This window comes from Fundulus heteroclitus, chromosome 1, assembly GCF_011125445.2.
Source record: "Fundulus heteroclitus isolate FHET01 chromosome 1, MU-UCD_Fhet_4.1, whole genome shotgun sequence".
NCBI classification, from domain to species: domain Eukaryota; kingdom Metazoa; phylum Chordata; class Actinopteri; order Cyprinodontiformes; family Fundulidae; genus Fundulus; species Fundulus heteroclitus.
In genome coordinates, this window is record NC_046361.1 from 17660249 (window position 1) to 17682554 (window position 22306).

Sequence of the window (22306 nt, forward strand, 5' to 3'; positions counted from 1 at the left end):
TTCCATTGTTCCAGTTTTGGTGCACCATTTTTTTTCATTTGAGATGAATTTGACATAATCTATTGTTCAAGTGCTGTAGCAAACTGAAGACCATTAGTTTGTCGTGAGGAATGCAAAGTGCATTAGAGTTGATCTGACTGATGTAAATATTTTGTGACAAACATCTTATGTGATTTTTTTTTGGCATTTTCATGCACTCAGCAGTAAGGCTGCACACAGTGAAATCCTATTAGTTCCCTTTTAGGCTGACAGGAAGTTAGACTGTAACGCCACATTTTTAACTGTTTTTAGACTCACGTCATATTTGTCGTTTTTAGTAAAATTTTATTAGTCTTTTTATGTCATACCGATTTAACACGTTAAAAAAAAAAGAAATAATATCCTTTGTAGATCCTCCGGATTTGAATTATTGTTTGGAGGTGAACACGCAACAATTCATGACAAAACAACTAATAAAAAAATCATGGCATGATCTGCTTTCACATTTGCAATCTGTATGGATGGACTAAACAAAACCCGCTGATCCTGCATGATTTCTGAGATACTGGAAATAGTCCTTCGGTGCAGACATAACGCACCCAGTTGTTAGTTTTTTTTTGATTAAAAGGCAATTATGACTTCCAGCTAGACTAAAACTGTATCTACATGGTATAAAAAGACCTTTTAGATTGTTACTGTTGGGTTAAAGCTGATGCTGCTCACCCTGGGTTCTTAGATTTGAGCCAGTTGAGCAAGGCGTCCTTGTTGAAGGCAGCAGTGGCCGCGCTGTTGCTGCTGTTCCTCTGGATGTTGGCAATCGTGTCGGCGTTCTTCACGACCTCGATGAGCCCCATTTTGTTGCCGGTGGACAGGCAGCAGTAAGGGATCATCCTGGGAGGGGGAGTTGGCTGAAATTAGTTTAAGCTCTTCCTTATTTTCAGAAGCACCAAGCTCAGCAAGAATTGCAGATCCCACCTGAGATCCAGGCCTTCTTTTTTCCACAGATTCTCCATGAGTCGGATCATCTGCAGCGTCAACATGTCCTGCCGGAGGTCTAAATAAAAACAAAAGAATCAGAGAAAGAGAAAAGAAGTAAGCCAATCTTATCCTAAAATTTGCAGAACGTTGAAAAAGTATTCATATCCTTTGAACCGTGACACATTTTGCCATATTTCAACCACAAACTTCGGTGTATTTTTTTAGGGTATAGACCAACACAAGCTAGGGTATAATTGTTAAGTGTAATATAAGGAATACACGATCAAGCTCTTTTTCACGAATAAAATATAGAAAATGTGCCATATCTAATGAACCTCTTTACTCTGATGCCTCCAAATATAACAAAGTGGAAACAATTACCTAAAGTAGCATAACTAGTAAAGACAATCTGTATGTTTGTAATCTCAGTGTGGATGGAGCTGTAAACTATGTATTTAAATTGGGCTCCCCTGAGTAAATCCTTTTTTACAACCAGTATTTGTTACAAAGAAGTAATTTTGAGTTTGTCTTTTATAGTTTTTACACATTTTGAGGAAGCAGTTTCTTCTGTCCTTCTTAGCAAAACAGCTAAGTCAAACTGGATGTGGAACACCTTTGAACATCACTTATAAAACTTTACTACAGATTCTAGAATGAATTTGTCATAATTGTCCTTCTACTTATGTGCTGTTTTGTGTTGGTCTATCACAAAAAGTCTAAATGAAATAATTTGAGAAATGTGTGAAAGTTCAATATGTGTGAATACTTTTGTAAGACGACGTAGTATAGAGGGAATTTAGTCTTTTCAATCATAAAAGTTACTTCAACCAAAAAAATATAGATTTTTGATCAACATTTTTCTTATTCAGTTAACAGTGAACTTTAATTTAAGAAATTAATTATTTAATTGCAGTTTATGATGAACATATTTTTTTCAATTTAAATTACTTTTTGTTTGATTAAATAACTTCAATATGAAAAATATTTTTGATCTAAGTGACATTTTTATTGAATAATAAAAACACAAATTTTACTCCATAATGTCATTTTTCTTTTGCTTGTTTAATTTTTCTGGAATATGAGCTTGCAGATGCAGTCTTTCAAAACCAGAGGGTAAGTATATCTTTTCAGAATATTTTCTGGTTGGACCTTTTTTCACCTTTTGCTAAACTGAAAGTCCATTTGACTTACTAAGTTAACAATGTTTAAGTTTTCATGTGTGACCGCCTCGTTCCTCACCGTCTCCATTCTTGAAGATGATGCCCACCATGTCTCCATGTTCCAAGGGGTTCTTGTACATCAGCCAGAGGGGCTTCATCTTCGAGTCCATAAATCTGCACTTATCAGCGCTGTGAATGAACAACACTCATTTCAATCACGGCCCCTTTTTAAACACTAAATGTTCGCAAAATGCAGATTGCAACTATAAATTTATCTTTTCAAAAAAACTTGTTCAATATTGCTGGTTATTTATTGTGAGGCATTCTATACAAAGGCAAAAACAATCAACTATTATGTAAAAAAAAAAATAATTAGAATATGATCGAGAGTAAATGAGGGTGAAAGCTTTGCTTTGTGGGGCATTTAGGTTATATTATACCCAAAATGGGCACAATAATTGATTTCAGCGCAAACCCTGCTGTGTTTATGTGTGTGTAATGCTAACCAGATCTCAAACAGGATGACGCTGGGGTTGAGCGGCGACAGCAGGTCCGACAGCGCCTCCATGTAAGACTCCTGTCTGATGCACAGCTTCAAGTCGTCCACGGTCATTTTCTGGGAGCCGCTCTTGACGATGTCGCTCAGGGCCTTCATTTTACCCAGAGCCTCGTTCTGGGTGGCACGAGTTGAGTTTTAGAACAGCAAACACATTTATTATGGAACCTTAACATCAGCGTGAATAAAAAGGCTGTTACCTGTCTGGATAAAAGCTTGATGTGGTGGACGTTTCCCCTGCAGTAAGCTTCCAGAATCAGACCAAAACGCAAACTCACCGACGCCACGTGAATCTCCGATCTACAACAGGCACAACAAAATGTCAGGAAAAAGCAAAGTCCTGCACAAAAACATGATCTTGTGGGTTTTGAAAACACTATTATTAGATCAGACTGCATCTCACTTAAGATGCCAAAACAGAAAGTGTCCTATCCTCCTGTTGGACAGCGCCCTCTCCAGCAGGAAGGTGGTGAGATCACAGTCCAGGTAGGACTCGTACTTCAGCACCTGGACCAGCTGGATCAAATACTGCAGCAGCTCATCATCACTGTGGAAGGAAAACATTTCATTAGAGCCGACATAAAAAAAAAAAAGTGCATTCAAGGAAGCTTTCTGCTAGCAGATTCATTTTGTATGTACCTGAGCTTCTTGAGGCACCTAATAGTGAAGGACCGGACCGCTGGGTCAGGAAAACTGTAGTCCAAGAGCTCCAAGGCATGAATGGCAGGAAGGTCGGGCCAGTGTTTCAGTAAACTCACCATCTAACAAGCACAAGAAGACAATTTCTAATGTTAATAAGAACTGCAAATTTGCCTCCTTCTATCTATCTTTTTCAATTTTGTTCCTTTCACAAAAACATTCTATCTAAACTAATGAAAATATTTTTATTTTTATTTTTTCGTCCTGCTTGCTGGTGCAGGTTATCCCAAGTTGCAAAATGAAAAAGAAATATCAAAGACATTTTTTAAATTTTCCAAGTATTTAATCTTAAGAGCAAACAGCTCATCAGCCTTTCTAACACTTCTAAAGTAAGAAAAAATGGTAAAAGTAAGGACAAGAACTTTGAGAAGTTTGAAGAATTCTTAAACAGAGAAAAACTTGTCTCCCAAAACAAGATTTGCTGAAAAAGCTGGATGTTAGTCATTTAATAAAACTCAGCAGCGTTGATATTGCAGACCAACAGGACTCCTATGCAATAAATTTGTTGATGAACTGGCCATGATTTCATTTCAGAAACAAACTTTTTAGCCATTCAGGTTTTTCCTTGGCCAATAATAATTTCTGGTTTTGTATAAGATCTGATCTGCTGATTTCTGACCATGAAATAATAATAAAAAAATAAAAAAATAAGAAAAGAGCCACAGGTTCCTTGATAGATGCTGTAGTTTAGATTCCTACTGAAAATCAAGAAATTGCAAGATTATCCTCATACAAGCATCATTGCATTTATCCCTAATGTTAATCAGATTTTTATTAATAACATTTAACAAATCGGGCATCAAAGTACATGCATTTTTCAGATTTTTTTACAGACTGATATTCATTGGACTTCTCAGTTTATGCATTTATTAAGTAGCAAAACAAATCTCACTTTTCAGTAATTGATTAAAGCCAATAAAGGTAAAATTGGCCAACTTCAATCTGTGGCTGCTTGACTTCTGCAGCTCTGCTTTCAATTTATTTTATGTGTTATTAAATATACATCACCCTGCTTTAAGAAACTTGATAAAGTTGAAGTCTCGTTTTGGAAAACCTGCAATGCTACATCCTAAAGGAACTACAGTATACCTAAATAGATTTTTGTCCTATTAAGAATTTTTTGTTTTTACAGAATGTATTATGAGTTAAAAGACATAATTTGATAATAACACTTTACTAATTGACTCCGAGATCGGGCGAGTCCAGGCTTTTCTTGTAGGAGGAATTTGCAGCAAACTGGGTACACATGGGACGACTTTTCTCTGCCAATGGGATAACGAGGTGCGGAGCCGTTGCTAAGAACAGCATGGCATACATGTAAGGATTGACCATTTAGGAAAATATAATTTACCGAGGCGTAGCCATTTATGTAAAAGAAAACAAAGGAAAGTCCTCCGATGAAGCTTGGTTTCCTCTGGAGGATTTTGCACGAGCTTAAGGCATGTATTTAATCTCGTGCATTTCGAGGGTTTCTCATTGGGAAAAAACTTTTGGGGGCGGGGCTTACAGTTCAAACTAAACTGTTCTCACTCACAGTTCAAATTTGTGCTGAATCAGGTATAGTTACTTTAAAATCCAACAGTAGTTGGAAGATCCCTTATCAATAAACTGAAAATCTCTGTACTTACATAGGTATAAATAAAAACGTATTTATTGTTCCACATAAACACCATATTGAAATGACGATCAAATCTTCATATGGTCAAAAGCCAGAATGTTAGGGTGGATTTCAACATGTGTTCATTATTAATAACAATGCAAGTATTTATTTTGATTATGGTTATTTGTTATTATTGTTAGATTTTATTGTTCACTACTTAAGTTAAAACAGCTAGAAATGTGAAAAACAAGAATCTCAGTTTATCGTGTTGCCACGCACAGTTGGCACAGTGGTAAGGGAGTAAATAAATGTATAGAAAAATCAAAGCTAACTTTTAAGTAAAACCACACAAAGTACTTCAAACTGTGTAATATTTTTAGGATACTCATACTCAAGCTGAAAGAAACAAATACATTTATGGAAAGAGGACTTCCAGTAGTCTTCAAAATGGAAAAGGCACAAGAACATGTTATCTCAATTAGTGAAGGGTATGAAATCATATTTAAGATACCCAGGAGTTAAATTCAAAAGACAAAAAAAAAGAAGAGGATGGAAAGTCCAACTTTTCTGGGTCACTCTTAAAAATGAGAAAGACAAGAGAACATGTAACTTCAATTAAAGCAGAGTATGGACAAGCTCCCCACGAGTGAAATCAAAAGGTTAAAAAAAAAAAAAAACTATTTCTAGTCATTCTTCATAAAGGGAAAGACAAGAGAACATGCTATTTCAAGTGATGCAGAAGGTGAAATATGTGTAAATGACGCTTGAGTTGAGACTATACACCGAATAAGGAAATAAAAAGCGAATATAAATATCTCCATACCTGAACTACGTCCTCATGTTTATTCCACTTAGTGATGAGGAGCAGCTTGGACAGGCACTCGGGGAAATAGTCGCGCACCTCCGCGCGGAGCTTCCACAGGAGCTCTTTCTCATCCTCAAAAAACTCGGTGTAATTTTTGTTGTCCATTATTTCTTTGAGTTTCATGTACTACAAAAAAGGAAAAATAAGCAGGGCGTAAATCAGTAATGAAAATCTGTGTTCAGTTTTATTTTTATTCATGTGTTTTCTGATTTCATCATCTTACCTCATCTTTAGGGGGGAAAACTGTTTCGCCGTTCCTTTCTGGATTGATAAGCTGAAACGTGTCGGGAACAAGCAAACAATAGATTTTAATGACTGATTGACATTCATTTTTCTTTCATTTCGTGGAATGAATCATGCTACAAAATGATTCATTTATTTCTACTTGTTATCCACTACTTTCTGTTTTCCTGGGATATAAATATGATGGCACATCTTCATCACTCTTCAGAACAGGAAAGACAAATGAGTGTGTGCCATCCTCGTATGTCAAACGTCTGCTGACTCATAAATCTGGAAATTGCTACAAGAAAATACCTGCTGGCCCAAAAATTAATAAGAATAATGATTCTGCCCACACATATACGGTTAGGATGTCATACCTTGTCAAGCGGTGGATAATAGAGCGGGTGAGGCCGGATGTTCGGGAAGCGAATGAGGAGCCCGGCAGCGCTGTCCACATTTGGGTTCTTCTCCACCGTTCCCATTGGGTTCAACAGCTCACTTTTGTCATCTGTGGTGGAAAAAAAAAAATTGTACTTAAAATTAGGGCCGGACGATAATTCAATAACAATATATATCGATCGATAAACGTATGGTTCAATATAAAAAAACACGGGTCAATAAAAAGTTCAATAAAAGAACAGTGCAGTCTAACCTATCATGTAGGTTAATACTACAGTAATTACATCTTTCCAGCCAATCACAAACGCAGGAAAGCTCCATCAGCCTTCAGAGAGTTCAGAGAGCACATGTTCTTTTTGTCATTTTTAACATTTGCAGTTTTCATAAAAAGTTGGTTGAATAAAGGGCTGTGTTTGAATCCATTTATTAAAAAATAGGTCATTAAGCAACAGCATAAAATGGCTAGGGCTGCACTTAAAATGTATATTTTTAATTGTTTTGATAATTATCGATATCAATCAATATGATTTATATTTTATCAATATGCTTTTATTCTAGATCTTCCAACTCTACTTAAAATACTTTTGGATTGGTTGTAAACATGTGACAAGAAAGACATTTCCCTTTGAGCTCCACATCAACCCATGTCACACATATTGCTCTTTCAGACCAAGCACTATTTATACATAAATAGTGTATAAACAAGTGAAGTAAGATTCAGCAACTGTACTTTACAGATACACGTCTGGACCAAACAATCAATAGCTAAAAAGAAATTTGTGCACTACCAGGTGTGTGGAGTTTAGTTTGCACCACTCGCCACTCTGGGAGTTTCTGACGGCCTCATTTGCTCCCAGGTGTTTGTGAACGGTGCTTTAAACACATCGAGTGGTTTATAGAGTGAAAGAAACGTAATATCAGGCAGGAAGTACCGGGTACAGATGGCCACATGGATAAAAGGAACTCCCCGGTCTTCAGCTGGTCCTTGTAGTCGAACACCATGGTGTTCACCCAGGCGATCGGACAGTCCTGGAAACACGCAGACAGCGACAGCACCGGTTCAATTTGTAGTCAGAGCAGTGTAACAAACACAACAAACATACGCGCTAAACATTTTTTTAACAAAGGCTTTTGACTTTTTTCACACATTTAAAACCTTTTCAGGTAATGTAAAAACCTCCTTTTTATCAATACAGTACAGTCAAATATATTTACTGTGGTCATACTCTAATTCTAAAATAAAAGAGCAATACCCTGAGTAAACATGTATTTTTTTTTTATTAAGGCACACATCCTATTTAAACAAACCTGGCCTCATGATAAAATGTAACTGGCCTCCATGTTAAATCATCAAAACTGTGATTAATAACGTTTTTGGAAAGCTGAGTTCAATTTCACGAATCACCCCAGGCCTAATTACTGCCCGACTTATGGATTCAAGGCATAATTTAAAAAGCATCTTTCTGACAACATCAAGTAGGATAAAATTAGTCAAAAAGCAACGTATAATGCTCCCATCTAAAGACACACTGATGTCTATCAGTGTGAAAAGGGTCACAGAGTCATTTCTAAGTGTTCGGGCCTCCAGGGCCTAGCAAACTTCCTCAGAACGTTGACGACTCATCCAGGAGATCAAAGAAGAACATCTAAAGCGCTGCAGGCCTCACTTGCCTCGGTCAAGGTCAGTGTTCAAAGGAGAAAACAAAAGCTGTGTCACATTTGCCAAAAACATGGATCTTGATGATCCCCAAGAAGAAGTTCAGCAAACGTTCATGAGGAAAAAAGCAGAACTTTCTAGAAGTGGGATGTGCGATGCTCTGGCCCTGCTTTGCTGCTTCTGGACCATTTTGCTATAACTGATTCCAGGAAAGCTTAATTTCCATTAATTAGAAGAAGAAGAAAAAAAGATCTCTTGAACACTGGGTTCGTATGAACTCATTATCTTTGTTTTCAAAATTAGTTTGATGAACCAATCATGAAAAAGCACAAACAGAAGAAATCAGGCAGGAGCTGAATACGTTTTCGTAATACTGAATTAATCCATGTTAGAACATACCTTACTATTATAAAAACCAGGCTTAATTTTAATTCAAAGACACTATAACGCTGAAGCCTGTGCAGGTTATGCTAATTATACGACCTTTGCAGCTTTAACAAAAACATTTTCTTTTTGCTTATTTGTGTCACGTTGTATAAAAGGAACTAAGGCTCCTAGAAAAAAAAAAAACAACTGCCGCTACTTCATCATTTTGAAAACAACACAAACATATCGGAGTCGAGATGCGAGCAGATAAAAGCAGTGGCACAAACAAGACGAGCTAAAATAGTCCGACTTCCGCCTGCCGCTCTGTTGTCTGGCTGCAGGACTTCTCTTCGGGGCATCCGAAGAGGGAAGTGGCTTAAGAAAGAGGAAGTGGCCTCCATGCCCTGGAAACACACCTGGGCAGCAGGTTCAGGGGAGGCGCACCCAAACATGCTGCCCACAGCCGCTGCAGCCATGTCATAACAAAAGATGCTCAGACCACAGCTGCAGAAAAAAAAAAGGGGGAATTTGTTGTTCGCCGAGTGGGCGTAGGGAGCTTCTTTACTTTTCACAGTGGTTGTACGGTGTGGGGCTGAAACTATCGCCTTAAGGAATGGACAGAGGCGCAAACGCTTCACGCCGTGACATAAACTAGGGTTGGAGGGTGATTATTCATTAATTATGAAGATAGAGGTCGCAGGTCTTCAGGCAGGCAGTTTTGTCTGATTATTTGATCCCAACGATTTTAATCCATTTTCATTACACTGAAGCATAATAAATATAAATATATCATGATATATTTCTTAATTTCGGTCGATTCAATACAATTACGATATCGATATAAACAGAATAATCGCCTCAGAACGACTGCCAACAATGGCCACGACAGATGCCTGTACAAACTTATGACAATTATTTTGACGTGTTTATAAAACTCCTCCAATATAACATTTTAGAAATGTTTGTTTAAAAAAATAAAACACATAAAACTACATAAAACCTGGAACATCAGTCAGTGGCAAATGTATATTGAAATATCAGAAATGTGATATCGCCGTTGTTGAATGAAGTTGTACTGCGATGTATATTGATAGTGAATAACTGTCCACCCCTACGCTGAAGCTGTCAGACGAGCAGTTTCAGGAAGTGTGCTCTCGCTTCAATTAAACACCTCCATGTGTCCTCACACAAATGAGACGGCGTCCCACACACAGGCAGCACCTCATGACGCCGCCGTTTCTGGGAGAGGACCCGAAACAATCAAAGCTTACGCTGTCGTTTTCTGAGTCATCTTTTATTCCCGTTAAATGTTCTTTAGATTTTTTTAGGCGCAAAGAATGAATCGTGTCCCTTTTAAAATATAAAGATTAGTTCAATTATTACTTTTATTTTTAATGGTGTCATTGTGTCTTAAAAATTATCTAAATGAAATCAAATAAAAAAAAGTTTTCCAACTTGTTTTCTATTAATTCTTTGTTTTTAAATTAGTTTGCAACCATAAACGACATAATTATTTTCTTCATATTATTCTGCTGATTATGTTTCTAATTTGTACTTATGTTACTTAAAAAAAAATGTTTCTAACGAGTCACAATTGCTCGAAGCAGCCACCTCTCTGAGTCTGTCTCTAAGTTTGTCAAAAAGTTTCAAATCAATATCGGCACTTCCCAGCTTTAATTAATAGTCTTATCTTTAGTTATTTTGGTACTGGGGCCTTTATTTGACAGTAAGCTGACAGGAAATGGGGGTGAGGGAGGTGGAGGAGGCGTTGGGGGGGGGGGGGGGGGGGGGCATGGCAATGATCCTCTGGCTGCCACTCAAACCGGGACGGCAGCATCAAGGTCTGGGACCTCCAACATGGGTTGTGTGCGCTACCCCCATTTACTTTGAATATATTTAATATGTTTGTCTGTTGTGTTTAATTTGTGTTGTACTTATATATTTAAATAAATTCAGTCTGACACCAAAAAGTTAAAGAAAATTAAGAAAAAGCCTTCTTTCAAAAAAGCTTCCTTTAGTTATAAAATACATAAAATAAATTCATTCTTACAAATTTCTGAAAATAAGCGTTACTTTTTGAATATAAATTCAACCATTTGTATTTGACTCCTTTTGATTTGTTCATTATTTGCTCTCTGTCCTTTTCTGGCATGACCATATATGGGAAACCCTCAAGAGTAGCGTTTGAATCAATTTCTTCTACATTTTTCAGTAGCTTTTAATCTCTCATGTTTATATATATATATATATATATATATATATATAAATAAACATACATATACACACACACATTAATTTATAACATCTTTATAAGCTGCTGATTAAATTAAGAAATAATATGCTTAATTCATTATTGTGTTCAATTTATAGAACTGTCAGATTTTTTTTATTGTCTGATAAAATATAACACACTTTACCCACGTTTGTTAAACACTGCATTTCTCTTTTTGCTAATGTTGCTACTGTATTTAATATCTGAAACATGAACTACTATTTGTTTTTCCTCATCTTTTTAACACCCTCTCTACAATAGTTACTTGCTGCATAATAAATCGCTGCCAACGGTGCTTTTCTGAAGTTCTCATCCCTTTTTTTTCCTGTTCCATCCAGAAAGTTGAATGTATTTTATTTCAAACCTATGTGATAGACCAAAACAAAATAGTGCATCAATTTGAAGTAGAACAAAAAGAATATATGTTTGTCGAAATGTTTTACAAAGACAACTAAGAGGCTCATGGTAACTCTAGAGGAGCTACAGCTATGTGCTGCTCAGGAGGGGGAATCCTTTGGGACGACAACCAATAGTCCTGCGCTCCACAAACGTGGCCTTTATATAACAGTGGCACGAAGTAGGCTGTTTTAAAATCATTATGGTTGTCATTATGTTTTCAAAATAAAAACCTAAAAAGTGCTGTGTCCATTTGGATTCAGCTCCAATTTACTCTGATGAATAAAATGCAGTGCAACCAAATTGCCTTCCTTATCAAATATATAAGTCTAGAGTCCATCTGTGTGTAATTGAATGTCAGTATAAATACAGCTCTAATGTTCTCAGTTCTCTAACAAATGTTTGTTAGAAAACGTTAGTGAGGAACAAACCAGATAGGTCAGGGATACAGATGCAGAAAAGCTTAAAGCCCTCAACAAACGGGGCCCTCTTGGTAGAAGGGCAAGAAGGAAGCCATTGTTGAAAGGAAGCCATCAATCGCCCTGTTTGCAGGTTGTCTCAAGTCATGTAGGAGGCACAGCAACCATGGAGAAGAAGGTGACACCAAAATTAAACATCGTGGGCATACATGCAAAGTGCTCTGGGTGGTGGAAAGCCAAAACTCCACATCAACCTTAACACAGCATCCACATAAGGAAACATGGTCGTGGCAGAATCATGCTGCGGGGTTTCTATTCTTCATCATGAACGGTAAAGCTCGTCGGAGTTGAAGGAAGGATGGATGGATGATAGTAAATTCAGGGAAATCCAGGAAGAAAAGCTTTTAGAGACCGCAAACGAGTTCAAACAAGGAAAATTAGGATGACAACACAAAACATACCACCATAGCTCCCATAGAAAAGTTTAGACCCCAACAAGACAGGTCCAATCAAAATCCAGACTTAAGCCCAACTGAGAATAAGAGGCCTTAAGTCCCACAGACATGCTCCACCAATTTCTCCATCCAGCGATTTTGCCAAGGAAAAGGGGCCACAATAAAAATACAAATACAATCTAGACATTTTTACTTTTTTACTGGTGAAAACCTTTTAAAATGCATTCACAATCATGCACCACTTTACGCTGGTCTCTCTCATAAAATCCTAACAAAAGACATTGAGGTTTGTGGTCGAAACGTGACGAAATGCGAGAAAGTTCAAAGAGAATGAAGACGTATTCAAGGCCCTGTATATTATTTGATGTTCACGTCGGTCTGTGGATGCTATCAGGTGCGCTGGGAAGGTTTTACCTGGCTAAAATCTGAAATAGAAACAACTAGAAAGAAAAAAAAAAGAAGAAAAAAACAATGAAAGTTACATAAGCGAAAAACTTTACTGACTGAAATAATTAATATTATCTCGCTATCCAGCAATCTAGAAGTTGCAGCAAAAAAATGTAAATAAATAACTCACAGGTTTAGATGGAAGTCTAAAAAAAAGGTTTCCAGAGTGAGAACAATGTGCTTAATGTTTCAGACCCACCTAGACCTACGGGTAATGTTTGGCAATAAATAAAAAAAGGTAAAGTCTTAAGTGTGTGGGCGAGTGTGTCAACTGTTGAGTTTGTATTTAGAATTCCTTCCTTCCTTGGACTAAAGTGCAGATAAAAGAGCTAAAACGGATGAAATGCTAACCGCAGCCCTGCCGCTGAACACACTTGCACAACCAAAGGCAGCAGCAAAACACTCCACCACAGAGCACACACTGACACTACGCAGCCAACATGGCAGAGGATGCACTACCTGCCTATCAGGCTCAGCATCAGCCTGCTCTGCCACAACCCCCAAACCCACCCACCCCCTGCTTACTGCTTTCTTGTTCTTCTTTTTAGTGCCCCGGGGTTTCTTGGCCTTCTCGATGACGGCGTAGAGCGCAAAGCACAGGCGGCTCATGCGCGGCAGGTCGGACACGTTTATGTCAAACTCCAGCCTCTGGTCCCAGAGCGGCTCGGAGCGCACCGTCACCTCAGAGCTCGTCATCATCTTGCAGAGGAGCTCGTTGCCGTGGAAGAGACCGGCTTGCACCACGAGCTGCATTGAAGCAAACACACACAAACACACATTTACACATGATGGGGTGATTAGAACAAGGCCTGCGCTCGGGGTGTTCGGAAGCCGAAGCGTTTAGCAGTTTGCGTGAGGGTGATCGGTTCTGGAAGATTCACAGAATTGGCGAGAGATGATTCAGAGCTTCCTGTCACTCGAGCTATGAGTCAAAGCGTCTATTGGGTTCGATGTAAACAGGTTGTTGTGACTCTCAAAGTAAGTCAATGAAGCGTGACGAGACCGTGGAAAAGCATCTTGATCAAACAGCTCGCAAGAAATACATTATGGGAATCTAAATCTATGTTTTTTATAACAAATAAGCAGGTGTAGGCTGCAGAGGGGACCCAACGTACGGTGTGACATGGCAACAGAGCATGAGTCATGAAGCTCACACGCTTGGCCATATAACCGTGCTGAACAGCCACACACTTTTTGTCGTGGAATAGAATAACAAACCACGAACACAGGGAGGGGAAAAAATATAGTTGCAGCGTGCAGACACGCAGATCATGTCAGGGACCAAGATGCAAAAGGTAACAAAAACGCATGCAACGAACAACCAAAAAAAGAAGTGCATCTGAGAGCTAGAGAAGGGGAAAGAGCACGAAGCCCGCCTTTTTTCTTAGAATCTAGGCCTCAGAGTGAGACTTAAAAAGGCAGATAGGCCCTCCCCACTTCCTGTTTTGAAGTTTTAACCAACCGACTTGATGAATTATGGGAAACATGCGGTTTGGACATGTGACCCCTCCTACCACCTCCAGACCCCATACACCCCCCCTCTGTCATTTACATGTCAACCTCACTGTTCCTACAACTGAAATTGAGATATTGGTAAACAAGCGCCAGACTTCATTGAGCAGCGAAGTGAGAGAAGAACCTACGCGAAACCACACCAACCTTCATTCCCTCGTCTGCGTTGACTCTGCTGCCCTGAAGGAGGTGAATGTAGAAGGGCTCATTTATGGACCAGAGGGAGGAGGTGTTCTGCTGCAAGGACAGAGACGGGGAGAGAACATTTTTTTTGTAGTATTTGTTTACTTATTTTTATTTTGTCACCTGAATATTAACCTGCATTCGGTTGCTTTCGGTGTCATATAAGCCTTGAAGCTCTAGGTGTAGCTTCCTGTTTGGCAACATGTTCAAAAAAAAAAAGAAGAAAAAAAAGAAAAAAAAGTGCACAACAGCTTACTCTTTCAAAAGCAGGCAAACAAAACACCACTGGAGCTTTAAGCTGACAGAAAAAAAAAAGAGAACAAAAAAAAAAAACTACAAATGCACGCCTCAGTTGATTTGCTTTAGTTTGAAAAACATTTGCATTGCTTTATATTTATGGTCAGCAAATGAAAGAAAGCTTTCTACTTCTACTTGCTGCAGTAAAATGTTTCTTCAAACTGTGGGGCATGCATCATCGGTCATGCTTGACACACAGACCTCAGAAGAAAATGTTAATAATTATTTACCAGGCGAATATGAACCAGAGACGATGACTCGAGTTTGAGACTCCACCTTTAGTCACACTTAAATTGCAAGAACAGAAAACTTCAAACATAACTTAGACCTGCACCCTAAAGACTTGAGGCTTGACTTAGACTCCAGGTTTAAGACTCAAGTCTTATTAACATGTATGAAGCGTGAAAGGAAGTCACCAGCTTCAGACTGCAGCTGCGGCTTAATGTTTTAATGTGAAATGATGAGGCTGAGTAGCCAGTTACTCCTAACTGTCTGTCCATGATAGCTGTATTAAATAACTTTGGATAATTTCAGAAGAAAATATATGTAACTTACCGCCACCCTCTGATTTTGTTAAAATAAAAGCACTTCCTGTTCTGTTCATTCATAAGTTCAACACTCATTTTACATCTACCTTACCATCATTTTGCCTAGATGATTGTGTTGCCGATTTTCCCTTAATTTGGAAAATCTTTATTACTTAGAACTGAGAACAAATGTGTGTGGATTTAGGAAATTGCTTAACAAAAATTTCAAAACATTTCCAGATCAGAGTAAGGAGAAGAAACCCTCCAAATCATAACTTGTGCGATATATATTGAAGGAGCAGACAGCATAAAGACAGGGATGAACTGGTGTTAACTTATTTATAACAAAGACAAAAAAAAGCTCTTGGTCTGATTCATTCAGAAATTCAACATTAACAGGTTTTAATCGCATTCACTTATTTTTTATAGCATAAAAACCTATTTATCTAATGTATCTAATAAGGTAAATATTAAATTCGAAACATTTTAAAAAATATATATATATACCAGCATTTATTTTTTTATCTATTTAAAATATATATATATATATATATATATATATATATATATATATATATATATATATATATATATATATATATATATATATATATGTCAGTGTTTAGTAGATTTGGATTGTGAATAAAAGTTAAATGTACATAAGATAGCTGTTGACAAATATTAAAAGATATAAAGATATCTATCAAATTTTCATATAATTTTAGGCCTAAGGACAAACAGTACAGGCTTGGACTGCTGTCCTACAGAGACGAACAATCAAAAGTGATCTAGATGTCATACAAGTGATCAGAATTTTTTTTTCTTTCTAAAATTAAAAACTTTTCCTCATCAGAATCAGACATACTTTAATGATCGAAGGGGGAAATTACTTATTTTGAATAAGCTGCATTTGCATCCACACAGCAATGGGTGGGTCTGTTAAAACTTTTCTCAAAACTTCCAACTCCGTGTTATTTATCTATGCACTTGACTAAACCTCTGTTAGATATGAGTCGAACACATTACACGTGTTAAGGGGGTCTAGTCTTTAAAAAAAAAAAAAAAATTCAGATGTGAATAAGAGTACTTTGTGTTGAGAGACCTATAGGGACTCGTTGGTTAAAATAGCCCTCTGTCATTATAATAAAAGGGAAATTCCTGTATCTGTTTCTCCCTTTATTACATCAAATCAATGCAGCGCTAAGAATGGGGTTCAGTCTCCACATCTGAGCTAGTAAATCAGATATATAAGAGGAAATTAAGGAGTAAAAGAAAAATATTTTTTTTTAAAAAAACATGCCTGTGTGTGGGCAGCTGCAAACATAATTGAAAAAAAATTGAGGTTTAACTCTGACTTGGGCAAAAGACTTGAGACTTGACTTGGAAAAAATTATCTCTAAACATCTCTTTTGAACACACTAGCCGTGATAAAGTTAACGACAGTGAGCGAGAAGCCAGTGATGGAGGCTGGTGCTCCATTTACAATGAAATCTGAACCAATTTATTTGAGGTCCAGCTACAAGTTTTAAAAAACAGTAGCCTTTTCTAACTGGTATACATAGTGATGACATAACCACGACTAGCCATACAAGCCAGCAATGTGTGCCGTTTCTTCTACTTTAAAACATTGTAGCAACACGTTTCTTAAAGGAGATTGGATGGTACAGCGTCCGGTATTAATGATATGCAACTTGTGTGAAGAGCAGATAAACTGCTTTTCCTGTAGCTGAACACCAAGTTTTCTAAACGTAAGGCAGCCATATTGGTTTTTAGGGTTGATCCTTCAAAATTTCCTACACCAAATTATGACTTCTACGGACCTTTCAGTGAACTTTTTCAGCTTTCAATGTGAAAATATTTACTGGATAAGTATCCTTCAATCAGTCCTGGACTGATAATGAATAAAAATATTTAATCAGCTTTTCGCTTTTTTTTTAATTTGTTTTCTTTTTTTCCTTCTCTTGGAGCTTAGATCTTAGAACGTCAACTAACCCGACTTAACCATGTTTCAGTTCTAAGTTCAAAAAGCAGTGGGCTTTGCCAAATAATAGGCTCAGTGATCGAGCTAGCTATGGTTTGCAATATAAATTTCAATTGCAATGCAAATTGTAATTGACAATAAAATTTGATTGATTGATGATTGACTGATAAATCATGCATTTCTCTGCATTTTTCACTTCCCCACTTTATGACAACCTCTTTTGTAAAAGAATCCATGTTGTGTGTGTGAAAGATGGAGTGAGACATACTGTCAGAAGTGTATATGTATGCAATTTTTATATTATATATATATATATATATAAATATAAATAACTGTTGCGCCTCTCGCCCATTGACAGCTGGATATAGGCACCAGCACCCCTCGCGACCCCAACAGGGATAAGCATGTCGGAAAATGGATGGATGGCTGGATGGATGGATGGATGGATGTATATATGGACGGATGGATATAACAGTTGCTAAGAATTATGAGCGAGGGCAGCCATGTTGGATTATCAGGTTACCAAATCTGTGAAATGATTACAACGTTCTGTTAATTTCTTCCATCTTCACACTTGGATTTTTCAGCATCTGAGTGATCTTTTAGCCTTTAAATGAGTCAGAGCTAGTAAATAAAAGTGTTCAGAAGCTTTTAGCATTTCCGCCTGATCATTAAATTTAAGTGCCAATGAACAAGAATGTATTTTTCATCTTTTTGCCCCCCCATTTCTGTTTAATGACTTTAAAAAACTGAAAAAGTTCAAGTCTTGTTGAACAACAATTGGGAAACATGTCTTTACGGAGACGCTACCTCTGATCTGCATAATATTGCCCGGCAGTGCTAAGCATGCTAAAGTCCACCGGCTGGTTGAGGATTAACAGACAGCATTGCTCGGTTAACGGAAGACGCCCTCTTTACCTTCTTCAGGGGCAGAGGAGGAGGCCTGGACAGGGAGCGGGTCTTGAACATCTGGCTGCACACTCTGCCTTGATCCTCCTGGTACTTGCTGATGGTGCTGTGGTGCACCATGATGAGATGGGGGTTCTGACCGTTCCTTAAACAGGAGAAAACGTACTGCGGGAACAAACAAGGGAGACAACAGGAGGAGTCGGGTTCATTTTGTTTACTGGTAACGCCGTCGGTCAGCTCAGCCGCAGATATTTCCCAGCGCCCTGATAGCGCGGGTTAAACTCCTGAAGGCTGTTCATTTGCTGTAAGTTAATGCAGTGAAAATCTCATTAAGTGTGGATGGAGGCAGTTCCTCCGCGCAGCGCTGCCGGACAGATATGAGTCACTCCAGCAGGTAGCTGGGGTTTCAAAATCAACAGGGGAGTGTCGTCCCACCAAAGATTACCACTCGACACGCTTCTGATGTGGCAGCTGCCCCGGCTTTTTTGTCGGACCACCTGCACGGGGTCCCGACTAGCGGCGCCGCACGCAGCCAAGCGAATAAACACACTTTCAGTTGCTTTTTCCTGATGTAACAGGTTTTTTTTTTTTTTTTTCGCTGAAACCCAGACTGCCGATTTAAACCGAAACCAGTTTGTTGTAAACATTTTCAGCATTTTGTCGCAGATGTCTGCATAAATGTGTGCTTTTTTTAAAATGATACAGCTCAAAATTTGCAACAAGAATGTGTATAATTGAATAGCGCAGAAGAAGGCCTAAAATGATGGGAGGTTACTGGCATTTCTGGAAGACATTTCTTCATGGAGAGAGAGAGAGAGAGAGAGAGAGGGAGTGCGTCTGTTGAAGAAATTACTGTGACATCTGTGCAAAGTGCCTCTCTACAGCAGGTCCAGAAGGCTTGAGAGCCGAGGAACAAACGCAGGGAACTGCAAAAATACCAGATTTGGTCTGAATGAAACTGAATTTTGAGAAAGGGAAGCTTCAGAGCGATTCCAATCCCAGACACCGAAAGAGAAAGCTACCAGGATTGCTTCTAGTGAGCAATAGTTATGTTCTGAAGGGACCGTCAAAGATTTTTACACCCAGTTCCTCATTTAGGCACCTAACATGAGCATCCATATGAAGAATAATGGGAGTAATCTTAATTCAGATGAATATGAGTACACGTATCGTTTTGGAGATTTACCTAAATACAACATTTAAGTTTCACCAGACACATAATTTCCCAACACAGCACATTGGCCCAGTTCCAGTGCGAGCACTTCTACCCATGTGCCTCTCAATTACACGTTTCCGCTGTGTTTTACCCACAATTCATTGCTGCATGTGACGTTTTGAGCAAAAAAAACACCGTATTTTAGTTTTGAGCATAAAAAGACCGATACTCTACGCTTCAAATCATGCAGCCACCTTCAATAAATGACTAATCACCAATTTATGTTTCCTAAAAGGAATATGGTAGTTATTTTTATTGTAACAATTTAACTTTTTTTTTTTTTATCTTACGGGAGGGATGAAATTACTTTTAATGTTCCCCAATTTAGAGCTGAAAATGAACGTCTGTTCACTGGGCACAGAATGCTTCCACCAAGGCTTATGAGTGAGTCAACAATTTAAACATATTTCAAGTAAACATGAAGCAATGCATTTCGAATATATATCTAATATATGTATTTGTCTTGCAGTGAAATAATAAAAGTTATGGAATTGAGGGGGAAAGGAAGAGAAGGAGTGATGAGAGTGCAGAAGAGGGCCTTAGGGAATGGTGTGGGAACATGGAGCTGAACGGTTCTCAGAGGTACAAAAGGTCCTAGATCTGTTCACGAGACTTTTTCACCACCCTACCAAGTCAAATGTTTTCCCTGAATAGTAGCAGCCAGTTTAGTTTTATTCTATCTGCTTTGTTGATTTTATTTGATTTTTAAAAATAACTAAAGCAGCAAGTAACGTTCTGCATGTCTATTTGTTGTGTTTATTTTGTCTAAAAGTGGCTATTTTCGAAAAAAGTAAGCAACCAGTTATGCTTCAAGTCTGTTCTGTTGTTGTTTTTTTTACCCCACAGCTGCTGTTGATGAAGTTGTAAAAGATACAATGAACAAATATATATAAAAAATATCAAATCTCTTTCTTATTTTTTTCTGTAGCACAAGAAAGCAATGTCTCAACAACATGCTACTATTAACTGAAGGCACACAACATATATGTGTTAGTTATTTTAGATTTATTTTAGGTATGCGTTTTAACAATATTAATTTCCATAAATTTTTTTATTTATGGCGATACCTGCTCTGTTAGGCCCAATCCTCTCATATTTTGGTTCCTGCATTTTACTCTCCTCGAACCGTTTGCTTGTTACAATTGTAATCATTTATAGCAGTAAAGATTGCAAAAACGTCAACGGCTCGTCATTTCTGATGCCGCAACTACGACACAGAGTCGATGACATAAACTGCCGTAGTGTCCCAATTCTCCAATTTTGCACGCTTGTAAAGCTGCGCACTCGAACACTTAAGTGCACTTCCACCAGGTACACACTTCATAGAGGGCATAGTGTAAGTATTTGGACCAGGCCCTTGTAATCTGTTTTTGTTGCTGTCTCTTTAAGGCTGCCTCTCACCAAAAATACACTCAACTCGAATTGATCTGTGGATTTGCTGAAAAAAATGCTTGATGCAAAAAAAACAAAAAAACAAATATATATATAAATAATAATAATAAGAAAAAACAATGACTATTTGTTCAAGACATGTCAGACAGGCCACCGGAGAGGCATTTAGCACCCTCAACATGTGCACACCCATAAACAGAACGGCAGCCAACTTGAGGTTAATTAAACCTACAACGTTCTGATAGCAAGATGACTTTCGCTCCTTGAATGATCTTGTAATTCCTTTCTTATTATGAACGATTCAAAACTTCTGGCCCGAACCTGCGGCACGTTTTTTTTTTGCTCTATTTTTGTGCGTTATATTCCATAGGGGGAAAAAAAGTTGAGTCGGTTCATATCTGAAGCTCAAATAAAACCTGAACTCTGTTATGCTCTGAGGGAAAAAAAAACTTGAATTATCCCTAGAAAGAAATTATGTTTACTGTTTAAAATACTTGGAGCTTATAGTTCAGCTTCTGCCTCATTCACGCCGTTTAGGCCACCGCTTTGTCTGAGCTTTGTAGGTCAGGCGTGCGTTGTGCAATGTCAGTTTTGGATCCTGAATGGTTTGCCATGAAATTAGACGGATATTTGTAATTAGAGGGATATTTCAAAGACATGCAGGTTAAGGAGAGGTTGGCGGAGCTGCAGCAGCAGCAGAGTGGGCGTCCTTTCATCCTCGCCCAGCGATCAAACTGCCTCATCAATTAAAATCAGTGTAGTTGTGCAGTGTTGATGCGATCACTTATCGCTTACTGGTAAAGCCGATTTATGGAAAATGATAGCTAGAAAAACCTAAAAATAGCCCACTAAGATAAGGTATCTCTCTACAAAATGATAACTGCATGCTTTGAGAACTCGACACGGATCCATCTGTCAAGCTGAGCAAACAGCAAAGGTTGGGCCTTAAACATTAAAAACGTCATTTTACAAAATGCCCTTTTTAGTTTTTTGTAACATGAAACAGGACAAGGTCAAAGGGTCAACATAATGTTTGGCCCAGGTGAAGAAAAGCTGACTATAGCGTGGATAGTTAGCGCTAGTCTGTTACAGGTTAAAACTCCAGATGCACCAATCAGCCCTTTTCTGGCCAATACCGACTGTAGGTTTTCTTTGAGGTCTGACCTGATGACTCCTTTTTGGTTTTCTAAGGCCTGTGACAAATAAAAAGAAAAAAAAAAAGTGCAGCGTTGCTTCTTTTGATAGAAGTAGTTTTTTCAGTTTTTTTTTTAATGAAACTAAAAAAGAGAATAAGAGCGCAAGACGTGTTTATAGACTGAAAAGAGCGAGAGTTCTCAGTTTTGATGTAATTAATATACAGAAAAAAGAAAACGGTGATCTGTCGGTTGTGCCGATTCTGATCTCTCCTCTGACATATTTCCATAAACAGAAGCTGAAACATGGGTGAAATAAAAGCGGCTTTTTTTTTTTTCCCAGCAGCACCCAGTTTGGCATGTGACAGTGTTCTCTGGGTCAAGTTTGGTATTCCTCCACAGAGTTTTCAATCCCGCTGAGACCTGGAACCTTTTAAAACCAAACCAGGTATTCATGTAACTTGTGTTTGCTTCTGTAGAACGCCTTGGTGCAACAAATACTTCAAATACTAACAACGACGCGGCTGTCAGGCGAAATGGGCATTTCCAGACTGAACCCCTCGCGTTTTAGCATCCAGACAATTCCCGTCTCCGGGTCACGACGGACTCGTTTCCAAAGGTCTCAACCTTTCGAATGACGTCATTTATTGCATATTTATGAAGATTCGTATGTTAATGTCGGC

At 38.1% G+C, this 22306-nt stretch overlaps 1 protein-coding gene across 2 annotated transcripts in view; it reads right to left on the bottom strand.

Annotated features, from left to right (window-relative positions):
* The window catches only part of pik3cd (phosphatidylinositol-4,5-bisphosphate 3-kinase, catalytic subunit delta), a 33939-nt gene that overhangs the window by 7218 nt on the left and 4415 nt on the right, over positions 1-22306 (bottom strand). For both annotated transcript variants that reach the window (XM_036136762.1, XM_036136764.1), the window contains exons 6-19: positions 17892-18047; positions 14133-14222; positions 12999-13220; positions 7394-7490; positions 6440-6570; positions 6061-6111; positions 5796-5963; positions 3313-3434; positions 3077-3220; positions 2874-2973; positions 2624-2790; positions 2197-2306; positions 955-1033; positions 703-870 (exon numbers count right to left, since the gene is read on the bottom strand). In XM_036136762.1, the coding sequence (XP_035992655.1) occupies positions 703-870; positions 955-1033; positions 2197-2306; positions 2624-2790; positions 2874-2973; positions 3077-3220; positions 3313-3434; positions 5796-5963; positions 6061-6111; positions 6440-6570; positions 7394-7490; positions 12999-13220; positions 14133-14222; positions 17892-18047 (1805 nt within the window). The remainder of the gene's footprint in view (positions 1-702; positions 871-954; positions 1034-2196; positions 2307-2623; positions 2791-2873; positions 2974-3076; positions 3221-3312; positions 3435-5795; positions 5964-6060; positions 6112-6439; positions 6571-7393; positions 7491-12998; positions 13221-14132; positions 14223-17891; positions 18048-22306) is intronic.